At 41.3% G+C, this 25,987-nt stretch overlaps 1 protein-coding gene across 12 annotated transcripts in view; it reads left to right on the top strand.

Moving 5' to 3' along the window:
• The window catches only part of TJP1 (tight junction protein 1), a 277,704-nt gene extending 253,452 nt beyond the window's left edge, over window positions 1-24,252 (top strand). For 6 of the 12 annotated variants that reach the window (XM_058294847.2, XM_058294841.1, XM_058294848.2 and 3 more), the window contains 8 exons: window positions 83-940; window positions 1,072-1,169; window positions 2,523-2,753; window positions 7,278-7,453; window positions 16,262-16,736; window positions 18,678-18,895; window positions 20,258-20,401; window positions 22,688-24,252. In XM_058294847.2, coding sequence (XP_058150830.1) covers window positions 83-940; window positions 1,072-1,169; window positions 2,523-2,753; window positions 7,278-7,453; window positions 16,262-16,736; window positions 18,678-18,895; window positions 20,258-20,401; window positions 22,688-22,782 — 2,295 coding nt within the window. In that variant the 3' untranslated portion in view covers window positions 22,783-24,252. The remainder of the gene's footprint in view (window positions 1-82; window positions 941-1,071; window positions 1,170-2,522; window positions 2,754-7,277; window positions 7,454-16,261; window positions 16,737-18,677; window positions 18,896-20,257; window positions 20,402-22,687) is intronic. The other 6 variants (XM_058294849.2, XM_058294843.2, XM_058294851.2 and 3 more) reach the window with 3 other exon arrangements.
• Window positions 24,253-25,987: the final 1,735 nt, after the last annotated feature.

Genomic DNA, 25,987 nt, shown 5'->3' with positions numbered 1-25,987 from the left:
AAAAATAGTAGCACATGCTACTAATAAAACAGGTGGGGATTAAAAACAAGCATTTGTTCTTAAATATGAATTTTTTAAACAGGTATATAGAAAGGATCCATATTCTGAGGAAGTGATGAGACAGAATCATGTTTTGAAACAGCCAGCTTTTGGTCACCCAGGGCAGAGGCCAGACCAAGAGCTGCCTCTGAGCTATGAACCTCCGCTCCCGTATGTGGAGAGACCAACCAACAGGGCCCTTGAGCAGCCCACATACAGATACAACTCGGCGAGCTGCGCAGACCAGCCCTCTCGAAGCTACGAACATCGCCTGCGCTACGAAGACCGCGTCCCTGCCTATGAAGACCAGTGGTCATACTGTGATGACCAGCCCTACCAGCCTCGGCCTTTTGATACTCAGCACCCTCGAGACCTTGACACCAGACAGCACCCTGAAGAGTCCTCAGAAAGAGGGTGTTTCCCTCGTTTTGAAGAGCCAACCCCTGTATCTTACGACAGTAGGCCTCGCTATGAACAGCCACCGAGAACCTCCACCCTGCGGCGTGACGAGCAGCCAGCTGCTGGGTATGATGCAATTAACAGATACAGACCTGAGGCCCAGCCCTACCCTTCAGGTCCGAAGTCTTCCGAGCCCAAGCAGTATTTTGACCAGTATGCACGCAGTTACGAGCAAGTACCGCCCCAAGGATGTACCTCTACCACAGGCCACTACGAGCCTCTCCACGGTGCTGCCATTGTTCCTCCTCTGAGACCTTCATCTCAGCACAAGCCGGAACTGCTGCCTTCAAGTACCAAACCGCTGCCTCCGCCCCCAGCTCTAACTGAAGAAGAGGAAGATCCAGCAATGAAACCACAGTCTGTGCTCACAAGAGTTAAAATGTTTGAAAACAAAAGATCCGTGTCATTAGAGAGCAGGAAAGATGGAAACGACAGTTTTAAGGTAACTATGTCTTTCCTGTCTTGGATGCAGAGAGGCATGCCAGCTGAAGGCAGTTGAGGATGCTTCTCCCTTCAACAAAGCCTGTTTTGTAATTGTTTGCTCTTGGACATGTTTGTTTCCTTTTCCTACAGCCTCCAGAAGCAGCGTCTAAACCTCCAGGTGCTCCCATCACTGGTCCTAAACCCACTCCTCAGAATCATTTCAGTGAACACGACAAAACACTATACAGGTGGGTCAGCTCTGTGCTGTTTTACACAGGAGTTTTGGGGTATGTAACTGACCAGGATTTTGACCCACTTGTCAGTAAGAAAGCCTTTTACTGTATTAGTAGAGAAGTATGAAAAGGGAGAAAACCTTGTTTGTCCCTAAATGAAATTTGCCATCTGTCCAAATTAAAACAGGTGCTAAAAATAAACAGAGCTTAATTATACTTTGTCACAAGTCCCATGTTTAAACCTTCAGTAAATAAAGCTTTTTGATATTTGTATACATTTTTTAGTTTTAAAAGTACTTTCAGACATCTTAGTTTTGGAGAGTGAGAAAACTGGTTAAAATTAATCATTTGGTGGAAACGGACTTTGGCCCGGTGGTTAGGGCGTCTGTCTACCATATGGGAGGTCTGCGGTTCAAACCCCGGGCCTCCTTGACCCGTGTGGAGCTGGCCATGCGCAGCACTGATGCGTGCAAGGAGTGCCGTGCCACGCAAGGGTGTCCCCCGCGTGGGGGAGCCCCATGCGCAAGGAGTGCGCCCGTGAGGAAAGCCGCCCAGCGTGAAAAGAAAGAGCAGCCTGCCCAGGAATGGCGCCGCCCACACTTCCCGTGCCGCTGACGACAACAGAAGCGGACAAAGAAACAAGACGCAGCAAATAGACACCAAGAACAGACAACCAGGGGAGGGGGGGAAATTAAATAAATAAATCTTTTAAAAAAAAAATTAATCATTTGGTTAACATCCACCACTTGTCATTATGCCAGTTCTTCAGTGCAGTGAGATGAGATTGTTGTTTTCCATTGTAAAGTAGACTCTGAGGCTTAGAGGGCTTCCACAGCATGTAATACTGCCTAGAACTAGGGGCCTAACTGGCTGCTCAGCCTGTGCTCTGAACCATGGCCGCCTCATACAGCTAATCAGCAACAGGATGGATTTAAATACAGTTCTTCTGCCTAACTAATGTGTTTTATTGGCTGAATATACATTTGGATTTGTAATAAAGAGCTGAGTAGTGTATAACATGTGCTTCTCATGAAAATGTAAATTGTATGTTGTCTCCTTTAGCGAGAATCATTTGCAAATTAGCTGTTCTTCATAAAATTAACTTGTAATAACTGTTATAAACCCTTGGATGTAAAACCTATTGAAGTTTATCCATTTTTTATGCCAATGTTCTAAAATTTACAGAGAGCATCTAACAGTGTATTAGTTTGAGAGTTTATCAAGCACATGGGATTTGGGATCTCTGTTCCACTGCTGTTTTAGATCTTGAATAATCTTGACAGTGAAAAGATTAAGATAAGGTTCATAAATTCTTTTTTCTTTGTAAAGTTAGTATCTAAAACATCGTTCCATTTGTTACCTCTTCAGGATCCCAGAACCTCAGAAACCTCATTTCAAGCCAGCTGAAGATATTGTTCGTTCAAATCATTGTGATCCTGAGGAAGATGAAGAATATTATCGAAAGCAGCTCTCATACTTTGACCGAAGAAGCTTTGAGAACAAGCCGCCTGCACATATTCCTGCTGGCCATCACCTCTCAGAGCCTGCCAAACCAGTTCATTCTCAGAATCAAACCAATTTTTCTAGTTATTCTTCAAAGTAAGTTATTTCACCTCAGATTTATCTTTTAAAAATAATGTAAAATATAAATTCTTACTGCATAAAAGTTGAGTTAATCACATGAAGCTTAATATATTTTGAAGGACAGTAGTGAAGCGTTAACGTGATTTCTGTAGGCTTTAGTGGTTTAACATTGTACATGCTTTTAAGCTCTGGGATGTGACCTAGATCTATCAGATTATGTAACATTTTTACATTACAAAAGATGTTAAAATCAAAGGACTGTGATATAAAAGTAAACGATCAGCACTCTTCTTTGTTGTTTTTAAAAGTCTAAAAATAGGAATATGAAGTAAGTATTGCATGAAGGGAAATACTCTTGAGAGTTTATCCCCCCCCTTAAAATCTTACGAATGCCTCCATTTTTTCTTAATTTTAATGTAGCAAGTTGCTTAACATTGGAGCTCATGTCAGTCAGAAATGTTTTCAAGGCATAGTAGAGCTTGTCTTTCTTACTGTTGGCTTATTTAAGGGGAATTTGGATTCAGTTTTATAGGAAACCAAGATCCAGCAAAGTGAAATGATGAAGGCAGAGCTGGGAATGTACCACAGGTTTTGGGGCTCCAGTTTTCTTGTCCCTGTTCTGTGTACCTCCCTTCTGTGGGCTTTCTGTTTGGTTTTCTTTGTGCCCCCTGTACCCTGTAGGTGTGTGTCTCCTGTTGGTTCTGCTTCTGGTTGAACCTTGCCTGATAGAGAATTTGGTGCCGAGAGTGGGTTCATCCCCAGCAAAACCCACAAGAAAGGACAGCCGGTGTGAATTTATTACAAGGAATTGATTTATACGTAAAGAAAGTCCATAGGGAAGATGGTCAGGAAGGAAGTTCCAGGCCGGTTTGGGAGTCTCTAAGCTTACAAGGCCAAAATTCTCTTTTAAAGGGGTTTGCCTGATTACAACCTCCATTTTAGTTCATTTAAGTCAACTGACTAGAGATTTTAATTACATCTGAAAAATCCCTTCACAACAGTATCTAGTTCAGTTTTTAAGTAACTGGTTACTGTAGCTCAGCCTAGCCAAGCTGAAATGCCAGAAAGCTGTCGTCATACTTTGCTTTTGTGTCTGTGTTAGAAAGCACCCAGGTTTTTACTGGATGAGATGCTTGGGTTTTGTGAGTATAACCTTGTTTAATACTTCCTACTGAGCCAATTCCTTTAGAATATACTTTAAAACAAACACTGGAAACCTATTTTAATTACCACTGTTTTTTCCTGACATCACATGAAGTGAAGAAGAGTTTTCCCACTGTCATTTCTTTCAGTCTTTATGTCTATAGAAGAAAACAGTTTATGAGAAATACAGTTGCAAACTAAGTGCTGCAGAAGCGATTGTGTTAAATGTAAACAGTTTTTTGCACTACTGTTGTGAACCGTCCCCAGCAACATGCTGGAGAGGTGCCCCCGTCAGTGTCTCGTCATCTCGCCACTAAGGCCGGAGGCTCTGCTCCCCCTAAGGAAGCAGGGTGTGTTCTTTCATCATAGTGTGACTTTAAGCCATTAGACATACTCATTCCTGTCAGAAGGGAGTCCAGGTATGTAGCTTAAAGAACCTTAAAAGAAGACATTTACGTCTAAAAAGCAAGCAAAATGTTTTGCCAGGGAATGAAATGGCATACCACTTTGGATTTGTGCTAATTTGGTTTTCCAGAAAGAAGTCTTAATCACTTGCTCCTTGAGGTTTGTAACTCGCAGTCTAGAGCCCACCTCGTGCACGGTCGGAACTCAAGGATGATGGAGTGACCGAAGCTCAGCACAGAGCCGGTGCGCTGCCTCAGCCACCCCTTTCCAGGTCACCCAGCGGTGGCTGCTTAGACGTTTCACAAGGAGCACTGTCTTTTGGAAGAAGTAGATAGCATCTGACTTTGTGAATTCACTCAGAACTCAATTTGATTTTACTATTTACAGTCCCAAGTGTTATGGGACTGAGGAAAGTATAACTTGGCATAGTTACTATTTCCTTCGAGCATCACAGAAGATGGTACTCTTTAGAGGAAGTCTGTTTCTACTTCAGTCTTCCCCTTCTGAAGCTGTTTCACTCACTTTGCCCAATTAATACAATGTCGACAGTTTAAAATAGGGGACCCTTTCTTTCCCACATTTCAAAAAGGCTTTTGTTTGTCACTGGGAGCCTGCCTCCAGGATTTATTTCCTTCAGAAATAGTTATAGTTGGTACATGCTTGTATCTTCTTAAAAAACACACCTCAAAAATGGTGGGAATTAAAGAGGGGAGATTTGTTGGTAAGCACAAGATGAACAGTCCAGGAAAAGCAAGCATCACCTTGCCTTACAGACCCCCAAAGCTGGGCTAGAATTGGGAAAGCTAGGTGATAATAACTCAACCAATCACCTCCAAAGTGAGTTAGATGTTTCCAAGATTCCAAGATGAGTTTGGAAATGCAGGTTGGCTTGTGTTCTCACTCTAGGTGTATGTATGCACATGTCCCAGGCGAGAGGTTGACTGAACTCCATCAGGGCACCTAGGGGTTTTCTGTCACCATTGGATCTTCCTCTCAGGACTGAGTGGCACTATGAGACTTCCAGGTCTCAAGATAAATGGGGGTGGTTTTTAACATTTTACGAACCAAGCGTAGGATTGGTGTTGGGTTGTTTTAGTGCCTGTGTGATGCTATTAGATGAGAGAGGCTGTAAGAGTCAAGCATGCACAGAAGTAAGGCTCCATCCACACAGGACTTCACCAGTGCCTGGAGATGACTAGTATCTTGCTAGAAAGAAACACAGGCCAATCATAGTCATGTTTCAGAAGTACATGTAATCCCACCTGTGGGTTCATCAGTCTAGCTGTTGGGTTGGGTATGCATTAGCCTTCCCATCTTTTCCCATTGTCTTCCCTTAGGAAATTTTGGTGGCCCAGCCTTCTTTAATGGAACAGCTGATGCACATTTAATTCAGAACTCACTGGTTATCCTTAGTTGCTTCTCCTTGATAGGTTCATTTCGTTGCTTACTGTCGTTAGCACCTGCAGCAGAAGTGGGCGAGATGGAGAGGAGAAATGCTCAGACGCTCCTGTTTACTAGGAATGCTAGGACTGCTCGGAGGCAAGCAGACATAACTAAGTTACTGAATTTTAATTCACTGGTGATCTCCCTGGCTAAATGAGTTAGATTTTATACCATTAAAAATGATATTTCTTATTAGTAATATTTTCATATTATGCTGAAATGATGAATGTGTATTTTTTGGTTGATATTCAGAAACATTTGAGTTCCAATTGCTGCAAATTTACTTAGTTAGATTGACCGTTTTCTTTCATTTTTCTATTGCGCTTGCTTTGCCATCACCTAGATTTCTTGGCCCTTACCCTAGCTATGACTACTTGAAAAGGAACATCAAGTGGTAAGACTGTAATTAATGTGAGGTTTTTGCATAAGGGGTCCTTCATTGTGTCACTGGCATTACGTGCACTTTCACCTTTTAATGTCATCTTCAAATGCTTAACCTAACGGCCCCAGAGCAAGATAATAGCACAGCTTTAAAGCTAATTATGAGACTGGACTTCAACATAAGTCTCATGAACATGACAGTGCATTCCGAGTGTATGTTATTGTTTGTGCACATAAAGCTGGTGAAGCTTTGGCTCTCTGCAGTAAGATTTAAGTGGCATTGTTGCAATTATGGGTTTATTTAAAAGATTTCTTTTGTGTGAATTTTATGAGCTACATATTCACAATTGGCAATCTTAAAAAATATACCTACATGGCACAATTTGACTTAAGTGAGCGCTTTACAATAAAGTACTATCTGCTTACCCTAGCAATCTTTTTTTTTTTTAAATGGATCTGGTAAATCAAGGACAAATTTTAAAGTAAAAGATGTCCAGTTTTTTTTTTTTTACTGTGACTGGAATCCAGTCAGCACATTCATTTATGTAATGTCTGACTGCTTTCAAGCTGTAACAGCAGAAGTGAATTGTTGTGACAGAAACTGCATGGCCCACATAACCAAAAATATTTCCTAATCCAGCCCTTAACTGGAAAAAGCTTGCCAATTTCTGATCTATTACATTATTTTTTTTGCAGTGTTCTGAGTATGCCAGAAGCCTAGGCTTTATACCTTAGACACAAAACCAGAAACGGGTCTAAGGAAGATTTGGGCCAATAAATATTTTTCAGAATATTTGCAAGAATTTCTTAAACCTGCTATTAGTTTTAAATTACTGTTTTTCTGTTACTACCGTATTTTGGTAAATAACACAATTAAATGTGATACATATACCCAAAATTCCACCTGCCTTTTGGTTGCCATCTTCTCAGTGTTTACTAATATTCTTAAAGTATTCCGTGCTGTCCTTACATTTCTTGTGCTGATGGATGGTTGAATTTGTTCGTTCTATTTTGGTAGAGTAGCTACCTTCATCTGCAAATAAAACTGTTGAAATCTCTAGATTTTTTTTTTTTATATATAAGTTTAGGGATACTTCAAGGCATGAGAACTTGTTTTGTAAATGTGAGTGCATGTTTCAGGTGTTGGCATTCCGCTCTTTTTAACAGGGGGAAGCCTGCTGAGGCTGATGGTTTGGAGAGATCATTTGGTGAGAAACGCTGTGACCCAGTCCAGGCCACACCTCCTCCGCCACCATTGCCCTCCCAGTACACCCAGCCTTCTCATCCTGTCTCCAGCTCTTCTCTTGCCCTCCACACCCATTCTAAGGGAGCACATGGCGAAGGTAGGAAGTTCAGAAGCTGACATGATCATTGCAATACAGTAATACTTAAAAAATAAATTCTTGCAGTTTTTAAGCAAAACAGCTTTCATATAAGAACTATGAACTACATACCCGAAACCTTTGGACTGAGAAATAAGGTTTATTAAGAGTACTTCTACTGTACTTAGGACTGGCCATTGATATCAGACAAGCTTTTTAAGCTAAGGAGGTTTTAGTATATTGTAATAACATAGCTCAATTTTATCTCAGTCTCACATCTTTTGGAAGTAGTCATTTGTATACTGGTATGCCTAAATCTAAATATTTAATGATTTCCATCTTCATGCATGGACAAAGGGAAATTATATGTAGGAAAACGATGATCAACTGCATCAAAGAAGGAAGTGCTTACTGCTCACTTCTGGCAATGAATGCCACTACCAGAAGAAAATTTATTCTGAGAATGATTGTTGTTTCTTCATGAGTAAGGTTTTTTATTTTTATTTGTGAAATACTTCATGACACCAAAAAGTGTCAAGAAAAATAAAAAGCCTCCCTGAATCCTCACTGAACTTTGCTGGGTTTGCTTCCCTTGGTGTTTTGGTTTGGTTTGGTTTGTTTTTTGGCTTTTTTTTTTTTTTTTTTTTATCCTCCCAATCCTATCTCCTTCCCTTTCTCTATCCCAGAGGTAATCACTACCTTAAATTTGGTATCTGTTGTTCCAGGTGTGTTTTAGAGATTTTATACTTATTTACCTGTATGATGTTAGCTGTAGGTTTTCTGTAGTTTCCCTTAACATGTTTAGGAAGCTCCTGCTGAAAGCATTTGTCATGTGCTTTTTCTGCATGTATTAACGTCGTCATATGGTCTTTCTCCTTCATTCTGTTAGTGCAGTATATTACACTGCTGTGATCACAAGGAATTTTGGTTTCTAATTTTCTTGTAATGTCTTTACCTGTTTTAGATATGAAGCTTACTTGCTAACCTTCAGAAAAGTCGGGACATGTTCCCTTAATTTTCCTAAAAGAATTCATGTAGAGTTATTATTATTTTCCCCTTAATTATTTCACAGAATTGAAGTTGCACTACCACCAGCAGCACTAGATGAGAATTTCCTGTTGTTCAGTGTCCCTCCCCACTAATACTTGATTTCATCAAACTTGTAAAGTTTTGCCAGTCTGTAATGACCATAATGTAGTATTTCATGTTTTCTTTATAGGGAGGTTGAGTATATTTTTTCAGTTTTTTTTTAAATTAGAGAAGCTTTAGTGTTACAGAAAAATCATGCATACAATACTTATTTCCCGTATACCACCCTATTAATAACACCATACATTCCACTTGTTACAATTCATGAAAGAACATTTTTATAACAGCACTATTAACTATATTCCCTTGGTTACATTAGGGTTCACTATGTTATACAGTCCCGTGATTTTTGTTTTTGTTTTTATTCTAGTAACATATGCAACCTAAAATTTCTGCTTTTATCACATTCAAATAAATAATTCAGTGTTGTTAATTACATCCACAATATTGTGCATTCCACCATTCATTTCTAAAACTTTTCCATTAATCCACATGGAAACTGTACAATTAAAGCATTAACTCCCCATTCTTTACCTTCACCCCAGTCCCTGGTAACATATAGTCTAGTTTCTGCATATAAATTTTCTTATTTTAATGATTTCTTATCAGTGAGATCACATAATATTTGTCCTTGTCTGCATTATTTCATTCAACATGATGTCTTTAAGGTTCATCTGTGTTGTCACATGTCAGAAGCTCACTCCTTTTTATAGCTGAACAGTATTGCTTTGCATGTATACATTACGTTTTATTTATCCATTCATCGGTTAATAAACACTTGGGTTCCATCCATCTTTTGGCAGTTGTGAATATTGCCACTATGAACATAAAAATATCTGAGTCCCTGCTTTCAGTTCTTTTGGGAATATACCTAGAAGTGCAATTTCTGGATCATGTGGTTAACTTCCTGAGGAAATGCTAAATTGTCTTCCCCAAGGCCTGCACCATTTTTCGCATCCACCAACAATGAATGAGCATTACTCTCTCTCTCCACATCCTCAAACACTTGTAATTTTCCATTTTTTAAAAAATACTAGCCGATCTAGCGGGTGTGAAATAGTATCTCATTGTGGTTGTGATTTGCATTTTCCTAATAATTAATGATGTTGAGCATCTTTTTCACGTCCTTTTGGCCATTTGTGTATCCTTCTGTGGAAAATGTCTATTCAAATTTTTGCCCATTTTTTAAAAATTGAACTGTCTTTATGTTGTTGAGTTGTAGGAGTTCTTTATGTATCTTGGATATTTAACCCTTGTCAGATATGTATTACTGTTTTAGTTTCCTAGCTGCTTCAAGCAAATACCATGAAATGGGTTGGCTTGAAACAATGGGAATTTATTAGCTTACGGCTTTGAGGCCATAAAAATGTATAAATCAAGGGATGCTTTCTTCTCAAAGACAGGCTGCTGACAATCCTTGGTTCCTTTGCCCACATGGCAAGGCATGTGGCACTGTGTGCAGGGCTCTCCCTTCTCTTCCAGGTTTCATTGCTTGCATCCTCTTGCTTCCTTGGCTTTCCTTCTCTATATTCATTCCCTTAATACAGGACCTCCAGTAGCAGGATTAAGTCCCATCCTGATTGAGTTAGGTGACACTTTACTAAAGTAGTCTAATCAAAGGCTCCTACTTTCAATGGGTTTAAACCCACAGGAATGGATTAGATTTAAGAACATGTTTTTCTGGGGTGTGTATAGTTTCAAACAATCACAGTTTCCAAATATTTTCTCCCATTGTGTATATTGTCTTTTTATATATAAATTTTTAATTGGATATTTAGTTTCCAATTATTTTCTCCTATTGTGGTAGGTTGTCTTTTTACTTTCATGATAAAGTCCTTTGTACTCAGAAGGTTTTTATTTCGATGAGGTCCCATTTAATTTTCTTTTGTTGCTTGTGCTTTGGATGTAAGGTCTAAGAAACCACTGCCTAACACAGGCCCTGAAAATGCTTCCCTGTGATTTCTTCTAGGATTTTTATATTTCTGGTTCTTATATTTAGGTCTTTGATCTATTTTGAGTTGATTTTTGTGTATGATGTGAGATAGGGTCCACATTCATTCTTTGACGTTACACATTCTGTTCTGCAGCACCATCTGTTGAGGAGACTGTTCTTTCCACATTGAATGGACTTGGCGTCCTTATGAAAAAAAGTCAGCTGGCCGTTGTATTAAGTTTGCCAAAGGGCTACTGATGCAAAGTACCAGAAATCGGTTGGCTTTTTTTAGAGGGGATTTGTTTGAGGTAACAGCTTACAGTTCCAAGGCTGTGGAAAGTCCAGCTCAAGCACCATAAGAGGTGCTTTCTTAGAAAGTCAGCTGCCACATGTTGATGCAAGATAGCAGAGATCTCTGCCTGAACTCTCCTTCCCCTCCAGGCTTTTTCTGTCAGGCTCAGCTGCTCCACTCTCTTCCTGATTTCAGCTGCAAGGTGGCACAGGTCTGGATCAGGTCTCTGGTTTGAAGTGTTTCTTAATTTTAACGCAATCTATAAATTTCTCTCTCAGCACTGTCTTTACTACATCTCGTAAGTTGTTGTATGTTATGTTTTGATTTTCAATAGACTTAAGATATTTTCTAATTTCCCTTGTGGTTTCTTCTTTGACCTCTTGCTTTGTTTAAAGGTACTTGTTTAAATTTCACGTATTTGTGAATTTTCCTCCTCTCCTGTTACTGATTTCTAGTTCATTCCTTTATGGTTGGAGAAGATGCATTGTATGATCTTATCCATCACAAGTGGCATGTTGAAATCCCCTACTTTTAACATAGAACCATCCTGTTCTTCCATCAGATCTGTCAGTGTTTGTGTCATGTTTTGAGGCTCTGCTGTTACGCGTATATGTATTTATAGTTGTTAGGTCTTCTTATTGACACCTTTATCCATATACAATCTTTTTCCCTCATAACACTTTTTTTCTTTCTTCCCCCCCTCCCCGTTGTCTGTTCTCTGTGTCTATCTGCTGCGTGCTCTTCTTTGTCTGCTTCTATTGTTGTCAGGGCACGGGACTCTGTGTTTCCTCTTGTTGTGTCAGCTCTCTGTGTGTGCGGCACCATTCCTGGGCAGGCTGCACTTTCTTTTGCGCTGGGCGGCTCTCCTTACAGGGCGCACTCCTTGCGCGTGGGGCTCCCCTACGCGGGGACACCCCTGAGTGGCACGGCACTCCCTGTGCACATCAGCACCACGCGTGGGCCAGCTCCACACGGGTCAAGGAGGCCCGGGGTTTGACTTGAGTGTTTTTTAACTGACATTAGTATAGGTGCCCAGCTTTCCTTTAATTACTACTTGCATGGTATATTTTTCCCCATCCTTTCACTTTCAACCCGCTTATGCTTTTGAATTTAAGGTGAGTCTTTTATAAACAGTATGTAGTTGGGTCATGCTTTTTTATCCATTCTCCCACTCTCTGACATTTGACTGGATATTTAATCCATTTGCATTTAAAATAAATATTGATAATACAGTACATTTTCTGCCATCTTTCTCTTTGCCTTTGTCTATAAGACCATTTTGTCCTTCAGTTTTTCCCTTAAGGCCAGCTTCTGTATTTGGGGGGAATGTATGTTTTTGCTTTTGTTTTGGTTTTGGTTTGTTGTGGTTTTTTTGCATTATACCAATGAGTCCCTTCTCATTTCTTTCTGAATATATTTTTGTGGTTACCATAAGTTAAAATTTAACTCCTAAATCTGTAATAATCATATTTGATTTGGTATCAACTTCTGTAATAGCATACACATACATGCTTCCTATACTCCTCTGTCCCCCCCATGTTTTTAAATTCTTGTTACAAATTATATTTTTGTACATGGTATGTCCCCAGCTATTGATCTGTCATTTTTTATTTACATTTTCACACTTGTAAAATGTAGGAAGTGGAGTTAGGTAGAAAATGGTACTATACGGTACTGGCATTTACCATTGTCCATACGGTCCCCTCTCCTGGAGGTCTTTATTTCTTTTGCCACTTTGATCCATCCTAGTGTCCTTTCCTTTCAGTGTGAAGAACTCCCTGTAGCATCGCTTGTAAGGCAGTGGTGAGAAACTCCCTCAGCTTTTCTTTATCTGGGAATGTCTTAATCTGTCCCTCATTTTTGAAAGAAAGTCTTGCCAAGTATTCTTGATTGGCACTTGTTTTCTTTCAGCACTTTAGGTATATCATACCACTGCCTTCTTGCCTCCCTGGTTTCTGATGAGAAGTTAGCACTTCATCTTGCTGCAGTTCCCTTGTGCGTGCCTCCCTGCTTTTCTCTTGTAGCTTTCAGAGCTCTCTCTGGTCCTTGGGCAGTTTGAGTACCATGTGGCGGGGCTTGTGCTCTTTGAATTTATCCTGTTTGCGGTTCCTTTGCCTTCTTAAAGGTGCAGATTCATGTATTTTGTTAAAATTTGGTTAGTTTTCTGATATTTATTCGAATATTCCTTTTGCCGCTTTCTTCTGGGCTGCCATAAGTGTTGATTGAAAGTACACTGACTGGTATCCCATGCATCTCTTGGACTCCGTTTTGTTTTATTTTTTGATGTTACTGTATGTTATATATATTAAAGTGAATTATGGGGGCATATGTTCATTTTAATACTTTTTGTGGTTGACATGTTATATACTCTTGAATGTTCTCAGAAATAGATAAAATTCTTAAATTTAAAAACTCTGTGAACTATAATGGATGCTCACAGTCTTGAATTGGTATCTAAACCAAAACTACCCTTAAGAGTGACCATCTGGGGGAGTGGGTATGGCTCAGTGGTTGAGAGCCCGCTTTGCATTTACAAGGCCCTGGGTTCAATCCCCGGTACTTCCTCTTTATCTCTGTCCGGGTTACATTTCTCTTTCACAGTACCTCAGTTTATTCCACTTTGTCAGTGTCGGAGATCATGGAGGGAGGAAAATACACGTGCAGCCAAGCTGACGTGAATCCAGAGGCTGGGCACCCTTAGTGGTCTGGGCTGGCAGCAGCTGGTGTGCCAGGCCTCCCCCCCCCACTGCCATCCTGGCTTCTGTTTGTTCTTTTTTATTTTTTATTTTTACTCCTCAGCCTGAATCATTTGATTTGTTTTGCTGAGTTAACTGGTTCCTCCTCTGCTACTTCCATTCTGCTTTTGAAACTAAGGAATTTTTCATATCAGTTATTGTGTTCTTCAACCCCAGTATTTCTCCGGAGTGATTTCTGTATTGTTCAGTAAGTTATTTCTTTGTATTCTCCTTTATCTCTTTGTGCACCTGTAGGGTCATTTTTTTAAAATGTCTGTTTGGTAAGTCGAAAGTCTGTTCCTTTTCATTGATGGTTTCTGGATTTTTATCTTGTTTTTTCGAGTGGGCCATCATTTCCTGCTTCTTTGTCTTGTAATCTTTTGTTGCACACTGTACATTTTAATATCTTTAAGCAGAGTTTCTTAACAAGGGGTCTTTGAGTTTGAGTTGAAATTCAGAAAAACATTATTTGTGGGAATGTGTTGGTGAGGATATGAAATATTTGTTATATAATACACATTATATAATGTGTCTGTGACACATTATAAGGGGTCTGTGGTTTTCATCAGACTGGCAAAAGGAACAAAAAAAAAGATTAAGAAACCCTGGTTTAGAGTGTTAAACCTGGCATTTACTTCTTGAGCTATCTGTGTCCAGCTAGTTGTATGACAGGGATTTTATTGAATGCCAGGAGCTAAATAAAACAAACCAAAGCAAAAAGCACCTTTCATTGTCTTTGCAAACTGGCTCTGCTTTGGCTGGTGGTCTCCTTCAGCATTTAGCCCTTCTGTCAAGAAGAGCAGCTCAAGCCTATGATGCTCTGTCTTCTCTGAGCCTGCCTGGGGCTGGAGCCCAGAACCTCCTTTTCCTGGGCTTGGGCTTGCTAGAAGCAGAGGCCTTAGGACTTAGCCCTCTATAATTCACAGGCATTGGAGTGAACACCCCCTGTACTTCCTTTGAGGTAGACCTCCTCCTCCGAGGTGCTCTCTGGGGTGACTTCAAGCAGGAAGTCCTTCGACTAAACTATTTCTCTCACTGCACAGCTTTCTACTAGGGCCTTCTGTGGGAGGGCAAAGCTGAGGTATGTTCCTTTGCTCAGTCTCTCAGACCTCCCCCTGATAGATGGTCACTGACACAAATGCACCCCAGTTTGCGCATTGGGGCCACACTGCTCTTTCTGGAATAGGGCGGAAGACCCACCATGGAACATAAGCTGGCCTTGTGGGGGTGGGGGTGGGGGTGGGGGTGGGGGTGGGCAGCAAAGGCATCAGGTGCTGCTTTGTTGTTTGAAGTACTGGGGCCAGGGATTGAACCCAGGACCTCATGTGGGACGCCAGCGCTAACCACTGACCCACATCGGCTCCTCTGAGTTGGTTTTTTCATTTGTTTTGTTTTGCTTCTAGGAGGCACTGGCACTAGAACTGGGACCTCCCATGTGGGAAGCAGGTGCTCAACTGCTTGCCACATTCACTCCCTTCTAGGAGCTGCTTCTGTGGCTTTTGAAGCTGGATTTTCTTAATTCAACTTTTGCCCAGCAGTTTTCCATAGTTTTGAGGAGGGGTACTGTCTTTAAGATTTTGCTGCCACCTTCGCTCAGAGGTTGCCCTCAGAGCTGGCCTGCAGTGATTGAAGTAGCTGATCAAAGGCAGAAGTCTGCCATCAGACCACACTCCCTGGAAGTTTGGAGAACTTAGTTCTTTTTGTTCCACCCTGGCACCAGCAAACTGCCCCCAGAGCCCCAGCTCCAGTCCCCACTGCTGCTCACAGTGAGGCTGGGGAAGGGGCATGGAGCCCCTGCAGGGGTGAAACACTGGTATTTACTGTGGGTGACCAGCCTCTTCTGACCGCTCCTCCCTGGATGCTGCACAGTGTTCTCAGAGACTCTGGGATTTCACAGTGTTTGATTCAGGCGTTCCTGTCAGTGCAGTAGTCGTTTGGTTGGAGGCACCGATTCCTGGAGCTTGCTACTCCGCCAGCTTCCCACATCCTCCATCTGAATATCATGACAGTAGAACCTCATCTTACACTAACTCCACACAGGTGAATTCAGGAATATGCAATTGACAATCAAAAAAATTAAGAGACAGAGAGAGTTATTTTCTAAAATTATTTCTATGATTAATTTTGTTTACTTATTGTGACTAGAGTGTTTATTTGCCTTATTTATAAAAAATGTGTGATAGGTATGTTTGTGTAAGAAATAGTTATTAAATAATGGGGTTCACTATTCATAATTTTTAACCTTCGTGCAGAGTCTTAGAACATATTGGTCGTATATGGCTCCTGGGCGTTCAAGTTTTCACGTCTGTTTTTGCCAATCATGTCTTTGGCCACCTTTTTATTATGTTGAGTTTTCTTATCAATGTATTCTTTGTATGTTTTTGGGTGTTAATTCTTAATCAGTTAATTAATATTTTCTAAATCTGTTTTTTTTTTTTTTTTTTTAATTTTATGGAGAGTTTTATAGTACTGTTTTTTAATGCAGTCACGTTTGTCCATCTTTTTCTAATTTGCGAAACTCTTTGGCATGGCGTTCCTCGGAGGCCACGTTCTGGAGGCAAGGACCCTGGTTCCAGGGGAGCAGGGTACCCTGACAGCACCATGAGCTTCTGTCGCTTGGTGTCACCCATAACCAGCAGGCTCAGAGCCCACCCTCTGACTATTGTGACCCAGACCCCAACTCTGGAACCAGGGCAGTTAAGATGGGAGAGATATCACAGGGACTCTTAGAGCTTCTTTCAGGGAGTTAAAAAAAAAATGTTTATATGTTTGCTTTCCAGGTAATTTAGCGTCATTGGATTTCCAGAATTCTTTAGTGTCCAAACCGGATCCACCTCCACCTCAGCACAAGCCAGCAGCATTCAGACCGTCAAACAGAGAAGACAGTGCTCAACCTTTCTATCCCCAGAAAAGCTTGCCAGATAAAACTCCAGTTAATGGAGCTGAGCAAGCTCAGAAAACAGTCACTCCAGCATACAATCGATTCACACCAAAACCTTATACAAGTTCTGCTAGGCCATTTGAACGCAAGTTTGAAAGTCCTAAATTCAATCACAATCTTCTGCCAAGTGAAACTGCACATAAACCAGACTTGTCTTTAAAAGCCCCTACTTCTCCAAAAACTGTTACAAAAGCTCATGGTTCAGCACAACCTCCTGATTTTGACAGTGGAGTTGAAACTTTCTCCATTCATGCAGACAAGCCTAAATATCAAGTCAATAACATCAGCACAGTGCCTAAAGCTATTCCTGTGAGGTAAGATTTTTGCTTTCTTTTCTTAAATATTGGCAGTGTGATTTGCCTTATGTGAGTTTGATGTGGTTTACATGGTTTGGGTTTGAAATGATCATTTTAACTCTGTCTCATCTGAACAGAGTCCAAAATGCCATTGCACTGAATGTCATTACCAAGAAGGCCCTGCAGGCAGTACAAAGTAATGTTAATTTTTTAAAAATCCATCACTTATGTATGGTTGATAGGTATTATCATTATCCCCATTTTATCAAAAACTGAGGCAAGCAGTTTGCCAAGGGCAGGCCCTTGGATTCCCATCTAGGTCATGTGACCACAGAGCCCAGCACTTGGCCAGCCTGGCTTCCTGGTTAACGTCAGCTGGTGAGGTTTGAAGTTAAACATGTCTGTCTTCCTAGTCCACTGTTGGTTCAACAGTGATGTTAAAAAAGAAATGCAAGGGGAAGGGCGTGTGGCTCAACCAGTTGGGTGCCCACCTACCACATGGAAGGTCCCAGTGCCTCCTAAAAGAAGACGAGCAGACGCCACCGCCACTGCAACAAGTTAGATGTGGCCCCTGCTGCAGTGAGCTAGGTGCCACCCTCTCTGCGATGAGCAGATGCCACAAGTCAGCAGATGCCATAGCCCCTGGGGAGCAGATGTGGCTCAGGCCATTGGGCACTCGCCTCTCACGTGGGAGGTCCCGGGTTCGGTTCTCACTGCCTCCTGGAGAAGGCGAGCAGACAATGAGCAGACAGACGAGAGAACCATCCGGGGAGGGGAGATAAATAAAGCAAAATAAAGTAAATAAATCTTTAAAAATTAAGGAAAAAGCCTCAAAGTGGCCATTGATTGTAAGGAGGCCAAGTACACGAGGCAAAGCGCACCATCTAGAACAGCCTTCTGTGTTCTTTTTGGCGTGTCACTGAAGAGTGCTCACCTCAGCCTCCTAAGCCAGTTTCATTTCAAGTTGCCCGTCAAAGCAGAAGTGCTCTCGGGCAGAAGCAGGGCCCGGGCCCCCGCAAGCCTGCTGATTTGCTGCCTTCCCGTCGTGAGCCTCTCAAGGCAGCAGGGTTGGGGACAGCCGGGTCCTCCTGGGCGGGAGTCGATGGGCCTTGCGTCCTTGAGGTTGCGTCACAGGGGCCTTCTCCGCTCCCATCAGGCTGCAGCAGCACCTCAGCTGTCCTGCACACGCTTTCATTTGTGTTCTGCCCTTCTGCTCGCCTCTAAGTCCTGGCTCTCAGCTTAGATCAAAGAAGTCTCCGTGGTGATCGTCCTCCAGTCTTGAGGCTGTCGTTGATATTGTGTCCCTTTGCCCTTGGATGTTCTTCTTTTCATGTGTGCTTGGTGCATGCCCTTAGCAAAAACTTGACATCATGAGACTGGACGTGTCTTTCCGCACATGCGCTTTGGGTACTCACGGCATGCCAAGGAAAGGCCACTGGCCTTGTGTCAGGCAGGGGGCAGTGGTGTCTGATGAGCCAGAGCAGGGCCTGCCCTGAAGATAGCCGTTTCCTTATTGCGAAAGCAAAGAAGTGTGCACCCCTAAAACCTAGGCCAAATCAGCAATGCCATCGGCTGTAAGATTTACCTTTGTTTTATACAATAGTAACAAGGAGAAAAAGGGCTCCTACCACTGTCAGTTTTAAGACACTGATTTCATGCATGTTAAAATGTGCTTCTTAAAACCAGTGAGCTGGAGTAGTTGGGTGAGCCAAAGTACCAGTTTCTATATTCAGGTTGCAAAAATCTAGTAAGAAAGATAACTTTTTTAATTACCTTCAAAAGTTAAATGAGTTTATATGGGAAGAATGTGCTGCTAGTCATCTGTGAAAAAGCCGTCACTGAAAGCAGTCCTATTACAGTAAATAACATTTTGGTTGTGTGGAAAACTAAAACTATAATAAACTGGAGGAAAGCTCTTGTGTTTTGTGATTTACTTACCGGCCCTTTCTGACCTCTCAGTCCCTCAGCTGTGGACGAGGATGAGGACGAGGACGGCCACACCGTGGTGGCCACAGCTCGAGGCGTTTTCAGCAGCAACGGTGGGGTTTTGAGTTCCATAGAGACCGGCGTTAGCATAATCATCCCACAAGGAGCCATTCCTGAGGGAATCGAGCAGGAAATCTATTTCAAGGTCTGCCGAGACAACAGCATCCTCCCACCTTTAGATAAAGAAAAAGGCAAGTGGTTTTGATTTTCTGCTTGGTTCTGATAACTGAAGAGTTGCCCTGCATTCTTCACAGCTTGTATTGAAGAGCTAAGAGATAATCCCGTGGCCTCTCTCTGCCTCCCACCATGTGCTTCCTTCAGTCAGGGAGGGAGGACTTCTCAAGGAAGTGCTTGTGTCAGTTCTGGGGGCTGGAGGCAGGGACCTGGAGATGGTGGTTACAGGTCTGTAGATGCAGTGGGGAGGATTCAGCAGGTGGACCTTGTGGTGAAGGTGACCACAGACTTGTCTCTGTCCACACTGGGCTTTATTGTCCACCTGAGGTTGAAAGTGATGGCACACAAAGCCTCCCTTGCCAGCCAAGCGTTCTTGGCTGTTCTGGATCAGCCAGCCCTCCCTTCTGGAGGGGAGGGTGCAGTGCAGTGCCCACGCAGGAGGGCCGTGCTGCCCTTGCTGCCTGTCACCTGACCCTCAGGTTGCAGTGTCTTGGGAAGACGCTGCAGCTCACGTTTCTGAGCTGCTATGGGGTCTAGGAGGAGTGGTCTGTATTTTTCCTTTTTTTTTTTTCTGGATCTGTGAAGATGATGTTATGATGAACTGTGTTGCAGTTTTCTGTTTTAGAATCTTCAGCAGCACTTTAGTTCCTTAAATACATTTATCAGTAGCATCCAGCTGCTCCTGCCAAGCAAGGAAAGACAGGGGTGGTGGCCCTGGCTCCTTCTGGATCTGGCTCCTGAATCTGACTCAGGAATCGAGGTGTCACAGCCTGAAGCCAGACATCTTCTTAGCTAGCTTTTAAAAACACTCTTTCCGTAATATCGGCTTAAAAAATTCATCTTCAAAACTCGCCCATGAGCAAGTGCACTGGTTTCTGCTGAATACTAAGAGCTGATTCCTCTATACTTTGATTTGGGGGTACAAAAATGAATAGGGCTAACTCTACTAGCCCTGAGTTAATCCCATACCTTTAGTCTGTGGTAAAGAAAACATTTTAAAAAGATGATGCACGTAGCATTTGTAGCCAGTATATTTAAACATGTTTTGTATTATAGACCTATGCAGTTGAATACCATAACCAGTAGCTGTGTGTGGCTAGTACAAATTGAAATGTGCTAGAGGTGTAAAAAAAAAAAAAAGATTTCATGTATTCATTGTGTGTTGAAATTGTAATGTTTTGGGTATATTGAGTTAAATGAAATATTAATTTCATCTATTTTTAATGTGGCTACTAGATAATTTTTAGTTGCATTTTTATTGGACAGTGCTGCCATAGGAAACTAACCCATTCGGCTTTACAGTGTAGAATTAACAACAGGCACAAAAGTGTGGGTCCAGAAGGACTGCTGTCGAGCCTCTTTCCACCCCCCCCCCCCAGGTGAGACGCTGCTGAGCCCCCTGGTGATGTGCGGGCCCCATGGCCTCAAGTTCCTGAAGCCGGTGGAGCTGCGCTTACCACACTGTGCGTCCATGACCCCTGACGGTTGGTCTTTTGCTCTAAAATCCTCCGACTCCTCTTCGGGTACGCTGTCTCACTCTGTCCTTTGGGGTCTCTGGGAGCTGTCATTGATTATTCCCCGGGCGGATGATGGGCTGTACTCCCTGTTCTGCCAGCCCTTCTCTCCCTCTGTTCCCTTGTCTTCAAGTTGATAGTGTAGATGATGTGAATTAATATGGGAAGGTAGAGACATTTATGTCTTCTAGAAATACGTAATTATTTTATTTTTGGTTACGATTTTAATTCCTCGATCTATGAAGTATAAATATTGGGAAAACTTGAAGACAAAAGTGACCATACTTGGCCGTGGTTTTTCAATGTAAGACTCTGAGTAACTTCTGTACACTGTTTTTAAATGGCTTTTTGCTCTTAGGATCATAAAGTTCAAGGCTTCATTGCATTTCCATATTTCTTACTTCCTGGGGTGACTAAGTCAGTTACCAGTTGGAACTTTCTACATAATATTGATATAGGTGACTTAAAGAGAACTGGTATGGGAAAATAAGAATTAAAATCCTGCTTCTGAATTTTTGATAATTCAGCTGAGCCTTATTCAGTTTTTCTCTAGTGCAGTATGAAATAGAGTTTTAGATTACAGTAGCATCTTTTAATATTGCCGAAGAGAAAAGGTGTTACATGCTCATAAGTACCACATTTTCCATTTTCTGGAAAAAAATAATTTTAACATACTAGATGTTAAAGCTGTTTCCTCAGGTGTTCCACTGAAAAAATGTTTCATTAGCCTGGTTTGAATTAGTGAATTAACATTAAGAACATTTGGAAAGTCAGGTGTAGTAGGAGATCTGATGTTCTCTAAACCAAAGTAGATGGGTGGTTTATGACAAAGGTGTTTTGTAATGTCGTCAAAGTAACCATCTAATGTAGTTACTAATTTTACAAATTTTTTTCCCCAGATACTATATGAAACATAAATGATTTGCCCATTCGTTACTTCCAGTGTTTTATACCATAGAACATACTACGTTGGTTTAGATTCAAGCAACTTCTTCTATGTTAAAATTTGAGTACAGGAAGCAGATGTAATTCAGGTGGTTGTGCACCTGCTTCCCATGTATGAGGTTCTAGGTTCAATCCCCAGTACCTCCTAAAAAAAAAAAAGGAAATTGGGGACATTTACCCAGAAAAGAAATTTACCTTTATGTAATCTTGGCTTTAGAATGTTTTGCTACTATAAATTTCCATTCGAAAAGTCAGTATAGATTTTGATCATCTCTGACTTAATACCAACAAAAATTAGAATATAGTGGAATATAACTTGAGCCTAAAGATAAGATCTTTTTACTTCCAAAAAGTTGGCCGGGCTCTATCTCATTGACGTAGCAATTTATCTACAGTTTCATAAAAAGCCATATATATCTGTGAAATTACTTTTTTACACTGCTGAGCCCATCAGGAAATGCTGCTGATTCCAGGTACCACTTAGAGGATAGTATAGCTTACTGTACGATAGGGTTTCTCAGCCTTGGCACTGTTGACATTTGGGCTGGGTAATTCTTTGTTGTAGGAGCTATCTTCTGCATTGTGGGATGTTTTGCCATCGTCTCTGGCCTCTGGCCACTAGAAGCCAGCTGTGACAAGCAAAGACCCTGCCCCATTGGGGCAGAATCACTGAAAACTACCTCTGTAAGGAATGCCATGTCCTCAGTTTTGACTACCAACTTCAATACCATAGAAAAAGACACTCGTCCCAATTTTCTTCATATTTAGTGTCCTCTACCAGAGGTTCTTAGCTGTAGCTGCAAATCTAAATCACCAAGAGCTTGTTAAAAATTCAACTCTCCAAGCCGTACCTCAGACGTTTAACAGCTCTGTGAATAATTTTGTGGTACCACCAGAAACAGGGCTGTGGTGTCTAGTCTGATTTCTCTGAAAGGTGGAGGGTTCTGTAGCACTTCAAGGGTTTCATTTGTTGGTCTGTTTTCAAGTATGAGAAACATGCTCTCGTATTCATCTCAAATTAAAATTACTGCCCAAACATTTGAAAGTGAATGGACACTAATAATAACGATGTAGATTCAGGGGCAAACTGGGACTGTTCCAGGTTTATGGTTACCCTAATTCTTAGTCTTTTGAAAAGCCTGTGAAGTGGAAAACATTATGAATAAAACAGTTTTTAAATCGTTAGATGCCCATCAGGTCTGTATTGAAGTACAGCACTGAGGGCTTTTATGGAGTGCAGTGTGCTGAAGAAGGGGAGGGGAGGTTGTGCCTAAATGTGTGTGTGCTTTTGCCACGATTGCAGAGCGTTCGGCCAGCTACAGGTGATTTCACTTTCTTCTTCTTTCACAGGTGACCCTAAAACCTGGCAGAACAAGTGTCTTCCTGGAGATCCAAATTACCTTGTTGGAGCAAACTGTGTTTCTGTCCTGATTGACCACTTCTAATTCTTAAAATATAGAAACTTTAAAAATAATGTGAAGCTGGGTTGAACTTACTAAATCCAAATGGGGACCACTCTATCAAGTATTATGCTTTACTTAGAATTGACCCACAGTTGTTAGGATTAAGCATTTTGTTTGAGCTGTTGAAGCTTGTTGAACACACCACACCCTAAACCTTGATCAGGAAACATGCTGCCAACTTTGTGTTCATGATGGAAGAACTATTGGTATTTGGCTTGAGTTTCAAAGATGTTTTTGCTTTGTAATGATTTTTGTACTTTTTTATGGTCACTGCTAACTTCACATATTATTTCCGTTAAATTACCAGCCAGTAAATGGGGTATATTTGAGTTCTATTCTTTCCAAAGTACGCTGTTTCAAACTTTGTTATGACCCCAGCCTGGCACATATATTTTATTTTATGATGCATGAGGTAATATGCACACATTTTAAAAATGCACCTGGAATATATAACCATTGTAGTGGATTTAACAAATGTACAGCAGGGGGAATTTATATATATATATATTTTTTTTTTTTTTTGGTCAAGTGAAGACAATTCATTCCTGTGTATGAAAACACATTTTTCTTAGGGAAGGACACCAAAGCATGCGAGACTGGTTCCGTGGGCTCTTTGGATCAATAAATGAACCATATCATCACAGACATACTAACCAGCAGGAATGCCTTACCCTTAGGTTTTTAATTCTTAGCTCATTCTTACTGTATTACTAAGTTTTTATGGCTTTTGTGCACTTCTAAATACTGTATCACGAAAAAAAAGGTGATTAATTGTGGATTTGATGGTTTCCGAAATGTATAATCACCCAAAAGAGAATAATGGTGTGATTTGGGTGTTTTTGTTTCTTTCGTTTGGTGTTTTTTTTTGTTTGTTTGTTTTTTTGTTTTGTCAAGTGGCAGTGGTTGTTACCTGTTCATTTTGGCCTTGCGTTTGAAAATTTAGACGATTTAAGGATGCTTGTACATAATGCGTGCATACCACTTTTGTTCTTGGTTTGTAAATTAACTTTTATAAACTACCTTTTTTATACATAAACAAAACCAAGTTTCTTAAGGATACCTTTGTATCTCTCCTGTACCTCTTGAGCCTTGAACTTTGACCTCTGCAGCAATAAAGCAGCATTTCTATGACACACACAAGGTCATTTTATAAGAAAAAGAATGCACAGAGTTGTTACATTTTTAAGTGCTGCATTTAAAAGATACAACTATTCAGAATTCTCTAGTTTGATTAAATTCTTGCAAAGTATCCCTATTGTAATTTGTGATACAATACTGTGCCCTAAAGTGTATTTTTTTACTAATAGACAATTTATTATGGCACATCAGCACGATTTCTGTTTAGATAATATAACACTACATTCTGTTAATCATTAGGTGTGACTGAATTTCTTTTGCGGTTATTAAAAATCTCAAATTTCTAAATCTGCAAAATAAAACTTTTTAAAATAATGTGCTGGTTTCATCTGTTTTGAAAAGCTTTGTCCCCTTTTTCTAGTTCACACCCTGCGTGATTCTGTTTTAAAGTCCTGCAGACACATTCATCCTGGTCATCCAGAGCCCCTGTCACCTCATCAGAACTGGTTCCCTGGAGGCCAGCCTGTTTCCTGTGGCCATGTGCTCCCTAGTGTTGAGAAGGAGCCCTCTCAGTGTGGTGGCTTGGAGCATTGTGTTCCCCAGTTACCTTGGAAACCACATGCTTACAAAAGGCTAAAATTAAGTTTTGCTGCGCTGCGGTTTCTGCCCACTGGAATTTCCAGGCAGGGAAGATATGTGACCGCGTTTTCAGTTAGCACACCTAAGAAGGGGCCACAAATGGAGCTGTCCCAAGGGCTCATTGGCTTAGTCTTGATGGAGCACGAGGGGGGCTGAGGCTCACATGGAAGGCCTTGTCAAGTGGGTCGAGGAGTCCAGGGGATGCCCTCCTCTAGTCCCCTGCCTTCAGCGCTGCTGTCCAAGGGTTATGTTCTGGGCAGGAGGTTCATCATTCTTAATTTGTTTTTAAATACACCTAGTAAGCATAGTTGAAGTGTTGCTAACCAACTTTGGGGACCTGCCTCCCAGATTTAACAGCTGTTGACATGCCACATTTATATAAGCACACTCACTGAGAATTTTCCAAAGCAGCATCACAGAAACGTTGAAGTACCTTTGTGGCCCTTCTGGGGCAGGGGAGCCAGGAACCCCCTGGGCAGGTGCTGGGAGAGGGGGAACCTCTCAAGGTGTGGAGTTGGGCCCTGCTCACATAGACCCCAAAGCCGTCCCCAAGAGGTCTCGAGTGCAGAGGAGATGTGTTTGGAGAGCTTTCCTACACCAAGGGCCTTTCCCTCGGAGAGCCAGGCTACTGCAGCCACAGGGTCACACTGGGGGGCAAAGCCTACAACCAGTTTCAGCCCAACCACTCAGGCACTCACCACCCCAGGAGGACTGGAGAGCTTTTAAAAAATATTTTTGTGCTTTGAAAAAGTAGCAAGAATAACACAGAGCCATTGCAAAAATAATCCAAAAACTCCCTTACACCTGTTACCCAGACTCCCAAGGTTAACATTTTCCCCAAATGTTCTCATGCTCTTCTCTAGACAGGTATGTAAACAGGGATTCTTTTTTCCAAACCATTTGAGCATAGGGTGTAGAGACCTGACACATTCCTAGGAAGCATAAGGGTGTAGAGATCTGATGCATATTCCTATGAATATGCTGTTAGAACCGCAAGTGTGCTTGTCAGCCACTTTGGTTTCATCGATCATTGGTTTTATTTTCCTTAGCATTGGTTTCTGTTCTAGTATTTATTATAATTTCCTTCCTTCTGTTTGCTTCGGATTTTGTTTATTCTTTCATACTTTTTGAAGATAGGGGATCATTCATTTGAGTTCTTTATGAATACTTTTTAGCTGCATCCCATAAATTTTGATATGCTGTTTTGTTTTCATTCAGTACAAATTGTCTAATTTTCAGTTAAAATTTTCTAATTTTCCTTATGTGTGCCTAAGCCATGAGTGGTTTAGAAGTATATTATTTAATTTTCTAGTATTTCAGGCTTTTCCTTTGTTTTTGACTTGTAATTTAATCCCATTCTGATCAGAGAATGCATACTTTGTGTGCTTATTTCAAGCTTTTTGAGGCTTGCTTTCTAGCCTAGGATGTGACCTACCCTGGAGAATGTTCCACATGTTGTTGAAAAGAATGT

Source organism: Dasypus novemcinctus, chromosome 3 (genome assembly GCF_030445035.2).
Source record: "Dasypus novemcinctus isolate mDasNov1 chromosome 3, mDasNov1.1.hap2, whole genome shotgun sequence".
NCBI lineage: Eukaryota > Metazoa > Chordata > Mammalia > Cingulata > Dasypodidae > Dasypus > Dasypus novemcinctus.
This window is presented reverse-complemented; position numbering and strand designations above follow the sequence as displayed.